At 34.4% G+C, this 20,259-nt stretch overlaps 1 protein-coding gene across 5 annotated transcripts in view; it reads left to right on the top strand.

Annotated features, from left to right (window-relative positions):
- The first annotated feature begins 13,020 nt into the window (after positions 1-13,020).
- The window catches only part of LOC131031362 (uncharacterized), a 64,683-nt gene continuing 57,444 nt past the window's right edge, over positions 13,021-20,259 (top strand). Inside the window, exons 1-5 of one of the 5 annotated variants that reach the window (XM_057962459.2) lie at positions 13,021-13,280; positions 14,076-14,175; positions 16,729-16,906; positions 17,186-17,234; positions 17,339-17,518. In XM_057962459.2, the coding sequence (XP_057818442.2) occupies positions 13,253-13,280; positions 14,076-14,175; positions 16,729-16,906; positions 17,186-17,234; positions 17,339-17,518 (535 nt within the window). In that variant the 5' untranslated portion in view covers positions 13,021-13,252. Of the gene's footprint in view, positions 13,281-13,331; positions 13,781-13,826; positions 13,964-14,075; positions 14,176-16,728; positions 16,907-17,185; positions 17,262-17,338; positions 17,519-20,259 lie in introns of those variants that run through there. The other 4 variants (XM_057962457.2, XM_057962458.2, XM_057962461.2 and 1 more) reach the window with 4 other exon arrangements.

Below are 20,259 nucleotides of genomic sequence, written 5' to 3'. Positions count from 1 at the left end.
ATAGACACAACACAAAGCAAACTGTTTGAAGCATTCAAACAAGAATTTCTAGATGTCAAGACATGTCAAAGAATGTTTGAGGGATTACGACCATGTTTTGTGCGAGGTACATGAAACTTGTTGTCGACACCTCCAGTCATATAAAAAGGCAATGTCAGAAACTAATCCAAATGTAATCATCCCTACAAGTGCAACACAATTTGTGAAGTCTATTTTATGTGATAGATTAGAAGGTTCAGATGAGTACAATGTACAATGTATAAAAAATGCATGTGCTGACTATGAAGATTTGAAAAAAATTGTACAAATTGAGAACATTGATCTTTCAGTGCAAGATCTATGGAAGAGATTTGAATATGAAAAATATCAAACAAAGTCAGAAGCTTAATCGGAAAAAAAATGGGTTAAAAGAGAGTGAATCGTCTTACAAAGAGTTTGTGTAGATTTCAGAATATGATATATCCACATATGCTACATTGTCATGGTGCAAGATGGCAAGCAAAACAATTTTGTATCTCAAAAATTTGTTTTCCTCCGGGTTGTATTCTTTCAATAGTAAACTTCTTTGAGAACTATACATTCAATCCTCACATAGAGATTGAAAGTCAATACTATCATTCTGAGCAGGTTGTCATTTTTGTATAAGTTTTGTATAAACATGCAGAGTTTCATGTGGACAGTGTAGAATTTGGTGAAGATGAATGCATTATCATTAAAGAAGTTCATTTTTATATCAGCAATGATACTTGTCATGACAAGAGTTTTAATTAGATTTGGTCTAATGGATGTGCTAGTTAGCGAAAAAATTGATTAAATTTCTTGTAGTCTTTTAATTATCTAGTATAATTGATTTTTGTAAACTAATATAATAGATTTGATTGTAACTTCATAGGATAATTTAAATATGCAAAAACGTTCAATTGGTTGTCACAACAACATGCTAAACGTGGTCTAAAGTTTTTGTGGAACTTTTTTGAGAGTGGACATGGAAAAGGAGAACATGATGGAGCAGGAGCTTGTGTGAAGCATGCACTTCGCCAATATGAAATTAGAGGTAACAACATACAAAATTCAAGTGAGATAATAGAATGGTGCAAAAATCATTTTGGGGCATGTGACATGACAAACAACAAACACTATTTTTGGGAAGTTAAAGACATTGATCGATCCAATTCTTATAATTGCCAACCAATTAATGGCATTAGAAGTTTGCATCAAGTGATGATTACAGGACATAGCAAACCTCTTGTGATTCAGGTTAGAGAAAAAACATGTTTTTGTGTTGATTACATTGAAAACAACACAAATATTCAACAATGTCAAAACATTAGAGATGGATTTGTTTTACAATGGAAGATGAAACAATTTGTCGCAATGCCTCCTTTTGAAGAAAGTGACATTATAGATATTCATGATCCTATATATTCAGCTGATTATGAACGTGTTTTTGATTTAGTTGTGCTAGGTACACTTGCATTTTATTTAAATATCCTTACACATTTTCATGTACTTAGTTTAAATTTTAATTCTTTTTACATTCTACCATACATTTTATAATTTAATTGTTTGTAATTTTTCGTGTACAGGTGATATTTTTGTTGTGCTTGCAAATCTTGATAATGTAGAAGGTGTTGACTATTACCTACTACAATGCACAAAACCAAAATTTAAATTGTCAAAATCAGTAGAAGATGCTGATGGGAAACAATATCCCACTAGATGAGTCGTTGTTGAAGGTATTTATTATCAACAAACAAAGATAGATAACAATGGTGTTACATTTATTGAATACATGCCTGACCAAAAAGTTTTGCATTATAGTCATTTAGTTACAACAACAAGATTACATTTTAAAACTTTACAAAAAAGAGGTCGTGGCCCCCAAAAGTGGAGGTTTCCTATCGAAGATCATGAAAGGATATTAGAGATAATAAAAGATAGAGAGGATCCAGATTTTATGTAAAATGATCTCACTTAATTTATTCGAACAAGTGAACTCATGTATGTTTTTTACCATGATACAAGTATACTATTTTTTTGGATCGTCATACATATGTACGTATGTACATTCGAGCTATTTTTTGGATCGCTATACATATATACATATGTACACACATGTATATTTGAGTTATTTTTTGCAACATATGTACACATGTGCACATACATATACATATACATTCGAGTTATTTTAAATTGCAATATATACATATGTACACATGTACATCTAAGTTTATCTAATGCAATTGCTCTGAAATCAAAATTTGCACAATTTGGGTTAATTTGTTGCATGTTATCTTATAATGATTTGAATCACTTAGTTGAATTGAATTAATTAATTGATTTGAATTGGTTCGATTTATTAATTTGATTAAATCATTGGATGTATTTGAATCACTTAATTGAATTGATTTAATTAATTCATTGGATTGATTTGAATCACTTAATTAATTGATTAATTCGTTGGATTGATTAATTGATTGGATTGATTAATTGATTTGAATTAGTTTGATTAATTCATTGAATTGATTTGATTAGTTTATTTGAATTAATTTGATTAGTTCATTGAATTGATTTGATTAGTTCATTGAATTGATTTGATTAATTTATTTGAATTAGTTTGACTAATTCATTGAATTGGTTTGAATTGATTTGAATTAATGTGATTAATTCATTGAATTGATTTGATTATTAGTTTGACTAATTCATTGAATTGATTTGAATCGCTTTTTTATTTGAATTGATTTGATTAATTTAATAATTAAATAAACAATTCAATTAACTAAATCAAATCAACTATTAACAATTCAACTAACTAATTGATTTAATAATTCATTGAATTGGGTTGAATTAATTTGATTAATTCGTTGAATTGATTTGAATTAGTTTGATTAATTCATTGAATTGAATTAATTTGATTTGATTAATTGATTTGAAACACTTTTTGATTTGAATTGATTTGATTAATTGATTTGAAACACTTTTTGATTTGATTTGAATTGATTAATTCAATAATTAAATAAACAATTCAACTAACTAAATCAAATCAACGATTAACAATTCAAATAACTAATTGATTTGATTAATTAAATGAATTCATTTGATTAATTGATTTGAATTAATTTGATTAATTGATTAAATTGAATTGATTTGAATCACCTTTTTATTTGAATTGATTTGATTAATTTAATAATTATTTAATCAACAATTCAATTAATTTAATCAAATCAACAAAATTAACAATTTAACTAAATTGATTTAATAAATTGATTTATTAAATCAACAATTCAATTAACTAAATTTCAAGATTTATCATCCAAAATAACATGATCAATTCTATGTAACTTGAACTAATTATAAAAATATAACATAGACACATAGACACGTGTAATAAACAAACAAGTAATCTCATCAAACAAGTGTGTCCGATATGTATATAATGTCAACAAACATGTACAAGTGTTCGATATGTATATAATCTCATCAAACAAGTGTCAGATACATATATGTAAAAAAAAAAGTACATGTATTGTACATATAATCTCATTAAACAATGATAATGTATAAACTAAGTCGGTCGACCCTCCACTGATCCATGTCCTCAATGTTGTCCCTACACAAGAAAGTACATGCAATCACACACATATATAAGCACATGCAAATATTATCTAACTATAAGTATGAAAATTTTACTTCAACATAAGTACATGCAAATTTTACCTGGTCTGATCCATCATCTGCACCACCAGAGTGTGCATGGGCCACAGGTATCCAAGATGAAGAACTCAAACGTGGTCCATGAACCTGGATCATATATAATTCAAAATTAAAATTGGTTTAACTAACAATTTTGAAGTTGAAATCCACTATTTAAAATCAATTAAATAATATGACCTTAGAAAAAAAACAATTGTGTACCTGACTGTGACCATGTGCAGAAGCATAAGGAGGCTGCAAATATCCTAATGTCTCCAATGTAATAGGACGTTGTACATAATTTAAAAATCAAATTGTGTTAAAATTTTTGAAGTTGAAATCCACTATTTAAAATCAAATAAATAATATGATCTTACAGAAAAACAATGTGTACCTCACGAGATGCGAAGGCTCTCCCGATCCTGCTGACCTCATATGAATAGAAGGACACGTGGTCAACATCTATATCCAATGATGCATCCTCTAAACCATCAATAAGAAGACTGATATAGTGACCATGAGCTCGAGCATGAGGGGTAAAAGCAATAGGCGACAACGGTGTAGGATGTGGTGGTTCAAGTGTCAGATTGCTTGGTGTAGGCTGAGGAGGAGGTGTGGGGTCAACTGATGTATGTGGTGGAGGGTCTATAGGATGCACCAGAGTTCCTTCCTCTCTCCCCATATCACACTGAGATGCTCTACCACCATGGCTCCTAGATCCACCTCTGTGTACATGTTGTCTCACCCGTGTCGATACATCCTCGAGTGGGATCCCAAGAATCAAAGAAAGAAGTGTATACGAATCCAATAAATCACTAGACAACAATGCACTCATTCGCTACAAAGGATCAACCTCTGTCAATCGAGCAGCGTCAAGTGGAGATGGTATGTCTACACAGGCGTAAGGATCAATGCTAGTGCTAGATGTTGTATTTGTAGCCTGCGGAATGGTACCCTGCGATCGCAACAAATATCTCCCAACATGATCAAGATGTCATCCAATCAACTTGAGTGGCGATCTGTGCAATGGTGGAGTAGATATGTTGCTTGACATCATCAGTTGTTGCATTTGCTACATGTGATAACTCCAAACGTTTTGGTAGAACCAAAAGGTTTGGACCAACTACTGCTTGTTTATTAACGAGCGCTGGTGCATCAGGTTGTCTAAATTTATCACTAAGCCTCCCTCTCCCCTGTCCAACATTCACTGGTATAGATGTATAATCAACGTCTAAGCCCATATGAAACTCTGCAAATAATCATTTGCATAAATAAAGTGGCAACTCATCCTTCTGTGGCCACATATGTTGAGTTGCCAACCATCTAGGATATATGAATGGTGCCACAACTAGATCAGTGCATCTGGTAACTAAATATCCTCTAATCTTATGTGGTCTCGGAACCTGATAATGGGGGAACGTAGTATGGACTTGTGTAGAAGATACATCCCCGCTCATGGTTTCCCATTTCACCGTGCCAGTGACACTGCGAGAAAGTGAGATATAGAAAGAATCGATAGACATATCTGAATAGTGTCAATCATATGTAGCAACTCATCCCTAATAGTCTCTGCCCTTTCCTTATTAGGTCGAACAGTAGCAAAATCTAATGTGGACACGAGATGGTCTAGAACATGTTGTAGGGCCTGAGTGGTTTCAGCAAAAAGTCAAGCCTTGACATCACTATCACTAGAAGGCATTTGACCATACTATCTAGATATTTGGTCAGTGCCCTCGCGATGAACACTACCATTTGATGTCTGATCGGCCATGTGAATAATATATGTATGTACATAATTATCAAAGCAAAGAATTTTAAAAATAATTATTCAAAACTATTTTAAACAGTTCAAACTAATTCTGATAACTATTTTTAACTAATTCATATTTCAAAATGATATACAATTGTAATTTAAAGTACAACTCAAAGTAATTGAAACATTTGATACAAATTACTTTACAGAAATATTAAAATTAAATACATGTGTACATACACATACACATACACATACACACACATACTGTACCTGCATACATACACACACACATGCATACATAAACACACATGTGTATATACATATATACATGTACACACACACACATATACCCACATACACACATACACATACGTGCATGCATGCATGCATACATACATACACATGCACACATATACGTATGTGTTCATGTATATGTAAGTATGCATGCATGCATGTGTGTGTATGTGTGTACATGTGGGTGTATGTGGGTGTATGTGTGTGTGTATGTATGTGTACGTGTGTTTATGTGTTTACGTGTGTGTGTATGTATGTATGCATGTATGTATGTATGTAAGTGTATGCGCATGTGTGTATGCATGCATGTGTGTATGTGTATGCGTATGCGTATGTGTATGTGTATGTGTATGTGTATGTGTATGTGTATGTGTATGTGTATGTGTATGTGTATGTGTATGTGTTAGCCCCAATTTTAAACTTGACAAATTTTGAACTTTTTGCATCAAAATCCTACAAATGGGAACCTTCTAGCTAAAAACTTTCCAATCATTTGCAAATGTTAGATCTCTTTACATCTCGAATCAGAACAATATCATTTCAATCATAACTATTGGAAGTCATCATGCATCATGTTGAAAATTACAAGAGCAATTAAACTTGAAAATCTATGCAAGATACTATAGAATCCTATTATGGAGTTGTTTAAGGTGTTATTTCAAATAATGTGGCCAATTTACAACTCATGATTAAATGGTTCAACAAGGAGGTTCGAGATGTTATTTTTAGTGATGTGGCGAATTTTTCAAAAAACATATTGATCTAGGATAAACTTGATTCTTCATTATGGGAGGTTCTCTTTGGCAAGTTTGTATTCTAGTGATGTGAAAGTTTAATCAAGTGTCTTCAGTCTTTTCATAAAGTTGTGAAAGTATATGAAGTTGTCGAACTTGTAAAGATCATTGAAATTCACTGGTTTTTAATTCAACATTTAAACACCATTGGTAATAAGGCTACCATTGGCAAGTTACTTCTCTTTGCCAAACATTTGCAGCAAAGAAGTGTGTTTAATTACGAAAGCACCAAAGGAAGAGGCCCCATTGCATTGAATATCGACAACTTGTGGCACTTTCATGAATGGCTGATAAGCTAAAGATCAATTCAAAGCTAAGTCACTCCATTATCCACATTTATCGGCAATTTAGCTTGTTCTTTCTCATCAGCTAGTTGTGGCTTTTGGCCAAGCCACCAAAGGAGTTTGAATGATTCTTTTCAGAAAGTTGTGGCACCTTCACAAATCACCGAAAAGATTCTCAAGATGATTAAAAATCTTCATGATGTTTTTGTGAGTTTTTCATGATGGAAAAAAATATCAATGCCTCTTCATGGAGTTAGTTATTATAACTAATTCTTGAACTCCATCCACACCGCTCTTATCAATATCATCTCATTGCATGCACACAGTAATGGAAGCTTTGTAACAACTATGTAAATGCATCAAAGTGATGTTAAGGCATTTGAAATGTTTGACATGATGTCTCAAAGCAATGACGTCTCATGGTACACCTCGATTGCAGTACTCAAAGAAAATAGATAACCTTCATGGCACGTGAGATGTCTAATATAATGCATTCAAGAGATGTCTTCTCCTAGAACACGAGGATTGCAGGTTACACACAAAATGCATTTATCAAACAAATTTGTATTTCTCAAGCAAATGCAATCAACAAGCATAAAGCCAAATTCACCCATGTCTATGTGAACTCTCTATCTATGCCAATGTTAGAGCTTAGAATAGGTTATGAACATCTGTCAAAACACAATTATAGGGATATTTTTGTTAGATATATCATTCAAAATACTATGATAGATGTGAAACTATATGCAAGGCATGTCAATGGTTTTTGACATAAATCTCGCAGAATTCAAAGATATATATTGATGTGAATTCATATCCAAATTTTTTAGCCAACATAGATAAACATGTGAACGGTTTGAAATAATGCTTCTCGTGGTACATTGTGGATTAGGATATGTACAAAGTTGATTGGATGATTAGGTTTTAAAATGTTTCAATCAAATGCAATTAGAGGCGTTGATATGCCACAACAGACATGCATGCAAAATAAGGAGTCATCAACAATGCACCTGAGTTGTATGATTGAATCCCTTGCGGTGATGTCATTTCATACAATTGTAATGATTTTAGTATCCATGCAAAATGGATATGTTTACAAGGATTTAGAAATCTACATACAAGCAAATGCACTTCACATGTCTAAAATTGGAATTTTGCAACCTTTGGTAACATCCTCTCCATTCGAGCATATTGGTAATGAGATTTTTGTGGTATATTTTGGTTGGAAAAGCTCCCGTAGACACAAATGAAAAATGTGGAATCATAGGAAATACACTTGAAAAGTTTGACAAACCACATGGAGGAAATCTCACATCATAGAGTACGGGGATTGCAGTAACAGAAAATTGCCTTCTTGTTCATGATGGTACTCGTTTCAAAGGTGAATTTTCATTTATTCTTATGGAGACCCTTGGAGTTGTATTTTTATTTTTGAAAGGAAAGACATATGTATTGCATCCTTGAATGACTATATGACAAGATGATTACAAAGGAAAATGGAGCAGACAAAGATGGAAAAGCGTACTTCAGCAAGATCCATAACTTTAATGTTATAATGTTTCAAGTTTTTTCTTTGTAAAAGTGACTTATGTCACTTATTGTAATTAAAGTTAGCTTTTTGGCTTAATCTTTGTAAAAGTTAGGTAAATCCTAACTTATCTTCAAAAAGGTAGTTATTCTAAGCATTGGCTTAGGTAGTTATCCCAAGTGATTAAGTTAGGTAGTTATTTAAAGTGATTCTCCTAGGTAGTTATCCTAAGTAGTTAGACAAAGTAGTTACCTAAGGTGGTTATTCAAAGTGGTTATGAGTTGGTTATCAAGGTAGTTATTATCTCAAGCCTATAAATGCAAGGCTATTTCATTTAGAAAAAAAAGACTCTGATAGAGGGGAGACTATGAAAAAATTCTTAGAGAAATAGTTTGATGACTTTTGTGTTTACACTTTGTATAGAAGAGTTCTTGAGATTATATAATTTCATGGAAATAATAAAGGATACATTTATCTTGTATGTTCTAGATGTGCTTCTTGAGTTATTATTACTAATTTTTCGTGCGTCAAATTGGTGATATCTTCTGTCTATGTCAAATCATTTATCATCTATTGGAAAGCTTATTTTCATGCAATTGATGTATTAATGGAACACAATCAAGCTTTGGTATCTTGGTTTGGATGTGCTAGAAATACCCATCTCTTCATATGTTGAGATATGTCACCCTTCTTTCATCATCACTGCAAGTTAAAACTTGTTTTGTGCTTAAACCCCCTTCGTACATGTCATCATTTGTGAAATCCTATTCGGTGTTTGCATGTCTGCCATTGGGGTTTCTATTATTCACCTTTCTTTAGTTTTGTCTCCTTTTTGTACTTTCAGTAAAAAGTACACAAAAATCCCCAAAACCCCCATCATACGAGGAAGCTGCCCCTCTCAAACACATAGGAAGATTGCAGTTTGATTGCAATCTCTCCAACTGTTGGAACGGTTGTCATTGCTCTTCGGGCGAACATGGTCAATTTTGAAGGAGAATTCATAGTGACAAATCTGTTTACCAACAATATGTACATGTATGTGTGTGTACATGAATGTATGTATGTTTGTATATATGCATGTCGATGTATGTATGTGTCTGTGTATACACACGTAAACACACACACACACATACACACACACATACATACATACATACATACATACATACATACATACATATATACATACATACATACATACATACATACATACATGTACACACACATACACACATGTACACATACACATGCATGCATACGTACATACACACACATATACACACATACATACATATACATGTACATGCATACATACATATGCACGTACATGCATACATACACACATACATACCCACACATACACATGCACACACATGTACATCTGTGTATGTATGTGTATGTGTACTTGTATGTACGTGCACGTGAGTCTGGGTGTGGGTGTGGGTGTAGGTGTAGGTGTATGTGTCTATGCCTTTGTATGGGTACGAGGATATATTTTTTATGTGTAGTGTATTGATTATAATTTTTTATGGTTTATATGTAAGGGTAATGAGAAAATGATTTTTTAAAATTATTTAACATGCATATGTGCATTTTTTTAGTAGTTTTCTAATGTTTTCATTATAATTTTTTTTAATAGTTTTCTAATGAATTTTTTAATTTTGCTAGGTTTATTTTTTTAAAATATTTTTCTAATATTTTCATTCTACAAATTTTAAAAAAATTGATGAACTATTCAATAAAAATAATCATAGCAATAAATATATTAAAAAATTGAATTACAAATACAAAACAAAAAAAAAGGGAAAAAATGAACCTACTTGGAAAAATGGGGGCTGGAAATAAGCTCCTTGTGAGTCTGGTCGAACTCCCAAAGCTCCTAAGGGTGGAAATGGGGGTCGGTGGGGAAAATATCAATTTATATAACTAATAGTTTGACTGGACTCTTGGCACCATTTTAGCGCCACACGACCCGATTGTAGTTCGGTCAAACTGAGTCCGACCAGACTACCCATAGTTGGCCGAAAATGTGACACAGGTTCATGCATTTAGCCGACAACGCTCCCAAGATGGGGTCAAGGGGTAGTGCCCATTGTGGGGTCCAGGGGTAGCACCCTTGATGCGCTCCCTATCGCGATACAAGGTGGGGTCGAGGGGCAGCGCCCCACGAGGTCAAAAAGGCTTATTATTTTATAAAGGCGTCGAGTTTTATTTTTCTATTGGTTGACATGTTGCAACCCTAATTTTGTAACCAACATAAGTCTTGATAAAAGGCTAAGGGTTAGGTATTTCTGTCGAGAATTTTGTAGAATTTTGTAGCAGTATTGAGTTGCAAGGGATTGCTGGTTGTAATCGGTTTGATTTACTGGATAATAATATTGGACTCTCTGTTTGGTGGACGTAGCCCGAGTTTGGGTGAACCAAGTTAAAATTGTCTCCTCATTGTTATTATTTATGTGTTGTTCATTCCTCTGTTTAATCTTTATTTGCATATAATTGATATTTTCTGCATGCAATTTCTAACAAGAACTTAGTGTCATCCTATCCATTGTTTGTCTTCCTCTTAATCGCTTTATCCCTTCATCTCTACTTTATCACAAGTGTGAGAATAAGTTCATACTCCTGCTAAAGTGGGGGCTAAATGTAGTGTAGTAAATTATATCCCTTTACACTTTAACACTCTATTCAGATCCCTACTTTAGTGTGTCTTTTCCTAGATCATTTTAAGCTTATTTGAGCCCTATTATACTTTATAATATAATTATCAATCCTACAATTTAACTATTGTCAAATATTCGAATCAAGACTTGATTTAGCATCACAAACCTTGACACTCTTGACTCTCTTTTGGAGGTCCTATTTTGGTGGGACCAGAGCATCCAACAACTCAATCCTACCAAAATTCCCTAAAAGTATAGCTAGTTCAAGTGTTGACCTTCACAATTTGAATCTTGGTCTTGGTTTTCATACTTGACTGTTTTATGTTGGCCTAAATTCAAAAATACCTTGTGAACCCTATATAAAATAATCTATTATCATTCATAAAGTTCAATTCTAAGATCAAACTTTCATGTTCAATTCAATTAAGAGTAGATATGAGCACATTGAGCAACAAGCTACAACAACTTACATTCAAGTATGATTTCATGTTCATGTTGGTTATGTTTTGTTATCATGTTATTGTATCAACACTTGGGAAACTTGTCTAAATAGAATTTCATTACCACCTTTATGTGAAACTCCATGAGAGGTTTTCATCCCTAAGGTATACTAATTTCATTTTAGTATTTTCATTATTATAAATACTTTTTACATCATCACAACTATTGTAAAGGAAGGAACACCAACACAGGGTTTGACTTAGGCAAGCTCCTATACAACACAACCATTTTCCCCCTTTTTTGTGTGTGTAGGTTCAAATTTGACAACATAGGATGTTACACTTGAGTGTAGAGCATATTGAGATAGATAGATCCAAATTTTGAACAAGTAGAAACACTAAGACCAGGGCACCCTCTAACCATTTCTAATGCTTTTTTGCTATAATTTTAAGACATAGGCCTACAAGACCTCCTGATTGCATTTTTGAACCTTTCTATTAATATGGACACCCTTAGGACTAGGGCACCCTCTAACCATTTCTAATGCTTTTTTGCTAGAATTCTAAGAAACAAGCCTACAAGACTTCCTCATTGCATTTCTGAACCTTTCTATTAATATGGACACCCTTAGGACTAGGGCACCCTCCAACCTAGTTCAACACTTCCAATTCCAAATTTCAACTATAGGTTCCTCTTCGTGTCTTATTTGTAGATCTAGGTTACTATATTGTTTTTTTGTTTTGAATTTGACTATTTATGTTGAAAGTTGTCATTTTTCTATCATTTAACCTAGTTTATTCACACACTTCACTCTCTCAATTCCAATACAACAAAGGAATCATAAGCCCACAAGCGTTCAACTCTCCTATTAGGATTGTAGTTGATCCTACTTCTGAATCTAATGATATGCCATGGAGATTTGAGATCTTACTTTACATTCCTAGGCTAGGATCTCATTTCCCACATATTAGTTCTTTTTTCATGGATTGTAAAGCTAATCATGAAGCTGGAGCTCATGTGCTTCTAAAAGACATTAAATTAACATGCAATGAATTGTCAACTCTTGGAGATTGAAAATAGCTATCAAGTTATCATTAATGGGTGCAAAGATAGTAATATTAGTGATTGGAGCTTGAAATCATATTAATGGGAGAGATTTGGTTTGATTTGGTTTGATTAAACATTATTATTTAAATGTTCTCCGCTTGTACATCTATTATGTCATTAATTTTTTTTTTTTTTTTCGTGTCATAAATGTGAATGACTCTATTTATCTAGGATGTCATAGAGTTTTTGATATGGTTTTCTTTTCTTGTGACACTGATTTGAGGATTTAAAGTGGCTTGCAAAGTTAGAATGATATCAAGGGTAGCTATGGTTACCATGTTTCATATAGAAGAGCACATTTAGACAATGTTTGAAATGCATTTTCAACACCAATTAATCGACTCCAAATTATTAAGTGAGGTGTTTTATACCCTAGATTAATATCGGCTCTAACCTTTCTTTTTCCATATCTAGCTTTTCTTTTTTGCCAAATAAACAATACGAGATAAAAAAGCACTCCCAACGGATATCTAAACCAGATGCTAATTATAGAATCTATTAGAGGATTAACTGTAATTCAAAGCTCAATCAAACGAATTCAAGTCGCGCAAATTTCCTTGCCAGAAATAATACGCCAATCAGAATAAGGTTAAAGCTAAAATGTAGTAATCTTGAGTAAGAAGAGAAACCCCTATTGCTGGAGGAGCATAGATCAAGCATCACTGCTGTAATTGGCATAAAAAAATCCCTGCAAAATGCGGACTGCAGTAATAGGAGCTGGAGGTAGAGCTTATCTCAATCCGCTAGAATCTTCTTCAGATTTTTTAATTCTTGGGCAATTTTGGATTTAGATGTTATGGCAGAAGGTTATCTCTTCTGTCAAAGTCACCCAATTCTTGTGCTTGTGCTTATTGCTGGGTATGCTACACCCAGAGAAGTAGAAAGTTGAATTTTATTCAATTTATCTGCATGTGCTCATCCGTCGAGTAGGTCACATCCAGGGAGTTATAATGTAGTATTTTACCTAATTTGAAACACCTTTGGGAAATTGAGCCAGAGCTCGAAGTCCAGATGCTTTTACCACTTTAGATCACACCTTTTTATGAATCTCCTTAGTCTTTGTTACTTTGAATTTTGACGTTTTATTTTATTTGATAAGTTCCTCATCTTTGGGGCAACCTTCTGGTGAGATGCCACTACCTAGGATTATTTGTTTGGTCATGTTCTCGTGGGGCATTTCACCCAATTTCAAACATTTTATCATGTTGCCTGGAGATTTGAAGGTGAATATTAACTTTGGAAACCCAGATTCTTTTTCTTATATGGATTTTCCACGCAGTTTTTGGGTGATTTTGTAAATTCCTTAGTTCTCGGGCAACCTTTTTCATAGATGGCACTTGGCTTCGTCGCCTGGGGAATGCCACACCCAGCTTGTTGAACCAAGCATTTTTACCATGTTACTTGGGGTGTGAACACGATGCTACGTTTTATGAGTCTGTTTGCTCTTATCACTTGAGTTTCCCATTTGATGAGATTCCATTCATTATATAATTTTTTCCCTTCTTTTTCTGTTGACAGTGTCTGGGCTAGTGTGTGCATCGTCATTGGCAGAAAGAGGAATTGCAGTGACGGTTTTTGAAAGTGCAAGAGGCCCTGGAGGGCGCATGTCTCAGCGCAGGTACATATATAAAACACATCTTAATTACTCTCCTAGGGATAAATAAATTGTAAAAGAAGAGTTATGCAGAAAGATTGGAGTGCGGCCTGCTATTGTTGTTTGAAGAAGGAATTTGGGTAGTCAAATATTTCTTTGAACATTTGAAAGGGAGGTTTTTATTTATATTCTACCAAGGAACAACTACGAGATCTACCAAGGAACAACTACGAGATCTAGTTTCCTTTATTTTTGGATTAGATTGGTTGGGTCAAGCTTCCAATTCAGCACACACAAGGGTTCTGTGGTCACAGTCTTATGCATAGTGACACCCCATCTCAATCACCTGGAAGTATTTGCTTGCTGAAACCAATTTTTCAACATTGGGCAAATTTTCTTTATTATTTAAATTCCACTAAAGGAGAGCTATGAAACCTCGCTTTCCTCTTTTCTGAAAGATTCCTCAGATCAAAATCCTGAATTGAACTTGCTCACACACACATAAAATACAGCTGATGAGAGAAAAAGCTAAACTTTGACCGGTAGACTTTGCATAACCAGACCATGCATGAAGAACATACCCATGCTTTTAAACATGGAATTGATAATTCACATGTTATCGAGTGGAAGTTTGGAACCATTGACAAACAGCTATGAGAAAAAAAGTGTTGGTTGTGTGATTTAGTTCCACATTGATGATAATTATGAGACAAGGAAAGCTACCTGCACCAAAAGCCTTGTCAGTTCAGAAGGAGGCTTTGGGGTCCAAGTTCCAAGGAGTGTTAGCATTGTGTACTAACATTGCAGTGCTTGTGCGCTTTTTGAATCCCGTCTTCTGATAATTTCCAATGATAATGTTCTTCTTAACATTGCAAGCTTCATTACAATAGAGTGGCATATCAATTTGTTGAGGAGCAAGTTCCTGTACAAAAAGCTTGCCAATTCAGAGGCAGGCTTTGAGGCGCAAATCCCAAGGAATGCTAGCATCAGGTGCTAACATTGCATTGCTTGTGTGCTTTGCGAGTCACCCTGCCTTGTGATTATTTCCAATGCTAATGTTCTTTTGAACATTGCAAACTTCATTAAAATAGAGTAGCCTATCAATTGGTAATGATTTTGTTCCACATTAATACGTACTTATCTCCTTTTGCATTCCAACTCTGGTAGCAACTGATATTTTTTGGGCGCCCTCAGATTTCACAGCAATTCTCAACACTCTGTTCAAAATCCTCAGACTTTGCTATATCTCATCTACCAGGTCGAGTTAAATTTGAAATGAGCTTTCATGATGTCAATATTTTTATTTGCATATGTTTCTATAGCTGAGGCCTTTCCTAAAGCATGTGCATTTAACCTGGAATTAGTTGGATCTGAATCTAGAAACTAAATGTACATATTGGCCTCAATGCTAGACTATCCAAGTCCTTACATCTCATGTTGTGTCCTGACTAACTCCAACAGCATACTCTAACCTCAATCTAGTAGGATGTAGATGTTGGTCGCAATGATATTTTCAGATTTTTCAACCTAATCATCTCATGTCCAATCTTGACTGGCTATGATAATCAATTCCAGTGATCTCTTGCAAGTTCTTTCTTAATTTTCTTGAAGATTTCTGTCTTTAAACCTACTTGCAAGTTTGATCTCTTGCCATTTCCTTTTTGCTTTTTTGTTTGTGTCAATTTCTGCATTCTGTTGAAGATTGACAAGGCAAGAGGTAGATTTTTCTTCCTAGCCTCAACCAGAATACCCCTTACCTCCTCCTCTACAAGATGTCCTACCCGTCTCCCACTAACATGGTTGCCAGAGCTCTTAATTGTGGTCATTTTATCTGCCTTTTACCACTGTATGCTTGCCCAACTTTTTTTGTCATCCTTAGTCATGTTTCTGGTTGCGGTAGCCATAGAATATCTGAGATTCTGTTGATGACTTTGATAATTAGCTTGGAGTTGCCTTTAATTTCAATCTTCAACTTATAATTTTCCTGGTTATTTATAGATTGTAGAGGAGTGCTTTAGCTTCTGACCTATTGCTGATTGCCCTTCAAGATTATACAAAGCATTATCTTAACTCAGCTCTGATAATATCGGATATTTCCTGTACCCCTAGCTGACCTCAGCTGTTCTTTTGCTATCCCATTGAAATTGAGTTTAAGCCTACATTTTATGGATGATTTTCCGTTTCTGTTAATGTGTTTTAATTTTTAATCCTTTATCCCATTGAAATTGAGTTGAAGCCTACATTTTATAGATGATTTTCTGTTTCTGTTAATGTGTTTTAACTTTTAATCCTTTTTGTGATCATCTCCTATATCCAAGGGGAAATAAAATCTGGAATTATTTGTTGTTTAATTTTGAATATCCAATATCAAGGGGTTCCATTTATTCTTCTCTTAATAGATTAATGTCTTTTAATATATGGATGCTTGTTACATTTTCTTATTATCCTCTATGGATATAGAATATTAGTGACCTGTATCTTCTTTTATTCCATAACGGCTATTTACGTGTGCTATGCAAAATTTGTATTTTCTGAACGTTGACCCTGAAATAGATGAACATTGTTATTGCCTGTTAGAGAGCGAACTGAAGATGGGAAGGAATTATGTTTTGATCATGGGGCTCCCTATTTTACAGTGAAGGATCCAAGTGTCTGTGATGTAGTAGATAAGTGGGAAGGTGCTGGTCTGGTTGCTGAATGGAAAGGACCATTTGGAACCTTTGATGTAGACTCTGGAAAATTTATGCCGCAATTGGTTAGTAACTACAGAACCCAATTATTATCCATGGGATTAAATTGCAGTGAATGCTCCAGAGGGTGGTCATATAGAACTCTGTATTTATAAGGGTTTTGCATGACTGGATGTGTTTACAATCAGATTCAAGCTGTATATGGCTGGCTTTAGGTGTCCATTAAAGGTTTTATTGCATTTGTTGCAGTTTATTCTCCGGAGGGTAATGGCTTTATTGAACTTATTTTCAGAAAATTAATGAAATTAAGAATCATAATATTGTTTATTAACATTGTGTTGTAGGAGAATTCAATGAAGAGATATGTGGGTGTTCCAGGAATGAATTCTATTTGTAAAGCTATTTGCCATCAACCTGGTAGTACGTTGTATTTAATCCTGCATGATGTATGTATTTGGAAACCTGTTATTATATCTTATGATGACCATCTTGAACAGGGGTAGAAGCTAAGTTTGGAGTTACAGTTGCAAAACTGCAGTGGAGGGAGGAAGATGGATATTGGGATTTGAAGGGGTTGCAAGGTGAAGAGATTGGGCAGTTTGAAGCAGTAGTTGCATCAGACAAAAATCTGGCTTCTCCAAGATTCACAATTCAGACTGGTCTTCCACCTCCTTTAGGTATATAGTTCGCTCTCTACATTCTTCATTGAAAGGAAAAAGTCTTTTTGAAAACATTTTCATCCATCTTAAGCGGGGATTTCCTTGCAGATGTGAATGCCTTCAAAAAGGCAATTTACTCTTGAAAAAAAGAGTCTGGTTGTTTTTCCATAAAATGAAAAACTATTACTTTTTCCTGCAACATAATACAAAACATCATAAAAACTATAAATCTCATTAATTGCTTCCAGGATAGTTGAAAACAAGAGTTGTCTGCATCTTGTCTGTAAGGATATATTCCACTATTCCACTTGTGCTAGAAGGGAAACATGCCTCATAGATGTCACTGATGATCTGGAATTTTATTTTGAACTTGTTCCATGGATCTCATTTAATCTTTGTAATGTCCCCTGCAAAGATTTTACTAAGTTGCAGGGTTTGCCTGCCTAGGGGCCTGGTATTGGTCTAGTTTGGTCCGGTACGCTTGCAGGTCCAACCAGGGTTTGTGCCTGGGTGAGCTGGTTCGTCTTGGGTGAACTTAGGGCGAACCTGGATGCCTAGGCACCCAAAAATGATTTTTTTTTGGCAAAATTTGATAAAAATTTGAAATCTGCCACTTGAAAATCAGAAAAAAACCCTAAAAGTGACATTTATAACATTCACTTAGTTCATTTTTGCTCATTTGTTTTGCAAGCAGCTATTTTTTACTTGCAGGTTGAGAAAAGTTTGGCTTCTAGCATCAAATAGGAGTTGAAGATCAAAATTTGAAGCTTGATCAAGTGTCGCAGCTTCATTCCTACTCATTTGCAAGCTTCCATTGGGTGAAAGAAGTTTTTTTACATTTTTTTCAACCATTTTTGTTTCACAAACATGAAACATTATTTATTTAGTTTACCTATTTTTTTCCATTCTTTTGTTTTTGTTTTTGAATGTGTTCATTAAAGTTTTTGCCATAGGAACTAGAATGGCATCTACCTCTTCCTCCATAGGCACAAATGAACAACAAAAACAAAAATCAGATCCAAATTCTCCCCTATGGAAGTTTGTTGATATTATACGACTGCTTCTAGGAGGTGGGGGATTCCGTTGGAAATGCTAGGGATGTGATAAAGAACGTAATAGTTCAGATTTTTGGGTGGTAGGCCATTTGTGTGGAATACCAAGAAGAGGCATCAAAAACTGGTGTGCCTATACCACAAGAGACAGTGTTAAAATATATGAGGGAGCATGAAGAAGCAAAAGGGAGACAAGTTCGTAGATTGAATCAAACCGTTTCAAAAAAATCAAAGGGAATGCAACCCCCATCTAATCCCAATATTATAGTAGAAACCACCTATTTTTTCCCACAAATGAGCCTGAAAGTGAAGCACTCATTGCATGCAAAAGATCAAAGGGGCATTTAGAAACTGCATTTCAAAATGAGAGTCGAGACATTGCCGACCAAGATGTAGCAAGATGCATATATGCAAAAGGGTTGACTTTTAATGTTGTTTGCTCCCCATATTAGAAAAAGATGTTGAAAAGTGTTAATGAAGCTCCAAGAGGGTATAAGGGCCTAGGTTATTAGAAGGTACGTGGAACCTTGTTGGAAAGAGAGGTCAAGGGGGTTGAAGATGCATTGAAGCCCATAAGGGATTCATGGACTGAGACTGGTGTATCCATTGTTTCAAATGGGTGGAAAGATTCCAAAAATCATCTATTGATCAATGTCATAGCGGTGTTCCCTAAAGGGGCAATGTTTTTGAAAGCTGTGGATTGTGAGGACCAGGTAAAAGATGGGCAATTTATTGCAGATATTCTCATCAATGACATTGAGACAGTGGGACCCCGTAATTTTGTTCAAGTCATAAGGGACAACACAAAGAATTGTAGAGCTGCTGGTTTGTTGGTTGAGGAATGCTATCACCATATCTTTTGGACACCTTGTGTGGTCAGCTCACTCAATCTTATGCTACAAAAGATTGGGAATATTATTGAATGGATCAAATAGGTGTATGTAGACACTGAGGACATCCAAATGTTCATCACAAATCACCACATGTCTCAAGGGATTTTTAGATCTTTTTCAAGTTTGGAGCTATTGAAAGTAAGTGAAATAGTAATTTAATTTACATTTTTTGATTTTTTGATTTTCAATGTTCATAATTTGATTGTGTAATGTGTATTCTTCTTTAAAGTTTGCCTTTATTTTTTAATCATTTTGGCTTTAATTTCTGTTATAGGTTGCATAGACCTGTTTTGCTTCTAAGACAATGTCTTAAGATGACTTGTGAAAGTTAAAGTGGCACTTTGTAACATGGTGATCAGCCTAAATTGGGCTATATGGAAGCAAAACATCACTAAGAGGGCAACAAGAACTAGGCAAAGGATAGTGGATGACTCATAGTTGGATCTTGTGAAGTATCTCCTTAGTTTCACTGAGCCCATTATGAACATGATTTGGTACATGACATGGATAGGCCTTGCATTGGAGAGGTTTATGATGGCATTGATTCAATGTTTGAGCAGATGAACTGCATCATAAATGTGAAAGAGCAAGACCTCGAGGAGACTTTCTTCAAACAATTGCAAGCAATTGTTGTAGAAAGGTGGAATAATATGACCACTCCTTTACATTTTCTTGCCTATGTCTTGACACCAAAATACTATAGCAATCAGTTTCTTGATCAACCAGAAGGCTTGCACCATGGAAAGATTTAGAAGTGTTTGAAGGGTACAAAGGCAACATTCCTTAGACTCTTCCTTGAAGATAATGTGCGAGA

Source organism: Cryptomeria japonica, chromosome 11 (assembly GCF_030272615.1).
Source record: "Cryptomeria japonica chromosome 11, Sugi_1.0, whole genome shotgun sequence".
NCBI lineage: Eukaryota > Viridiplantae > Streptophyta > Pinopsida > Cupressales > Cupressaceae > Cryptomeria > Cryptomeria japonica.
Note: the sequence above shows the minus strand (reverse complement) of the source record. Positions and strands in the feature narration are given on the sequence as shown.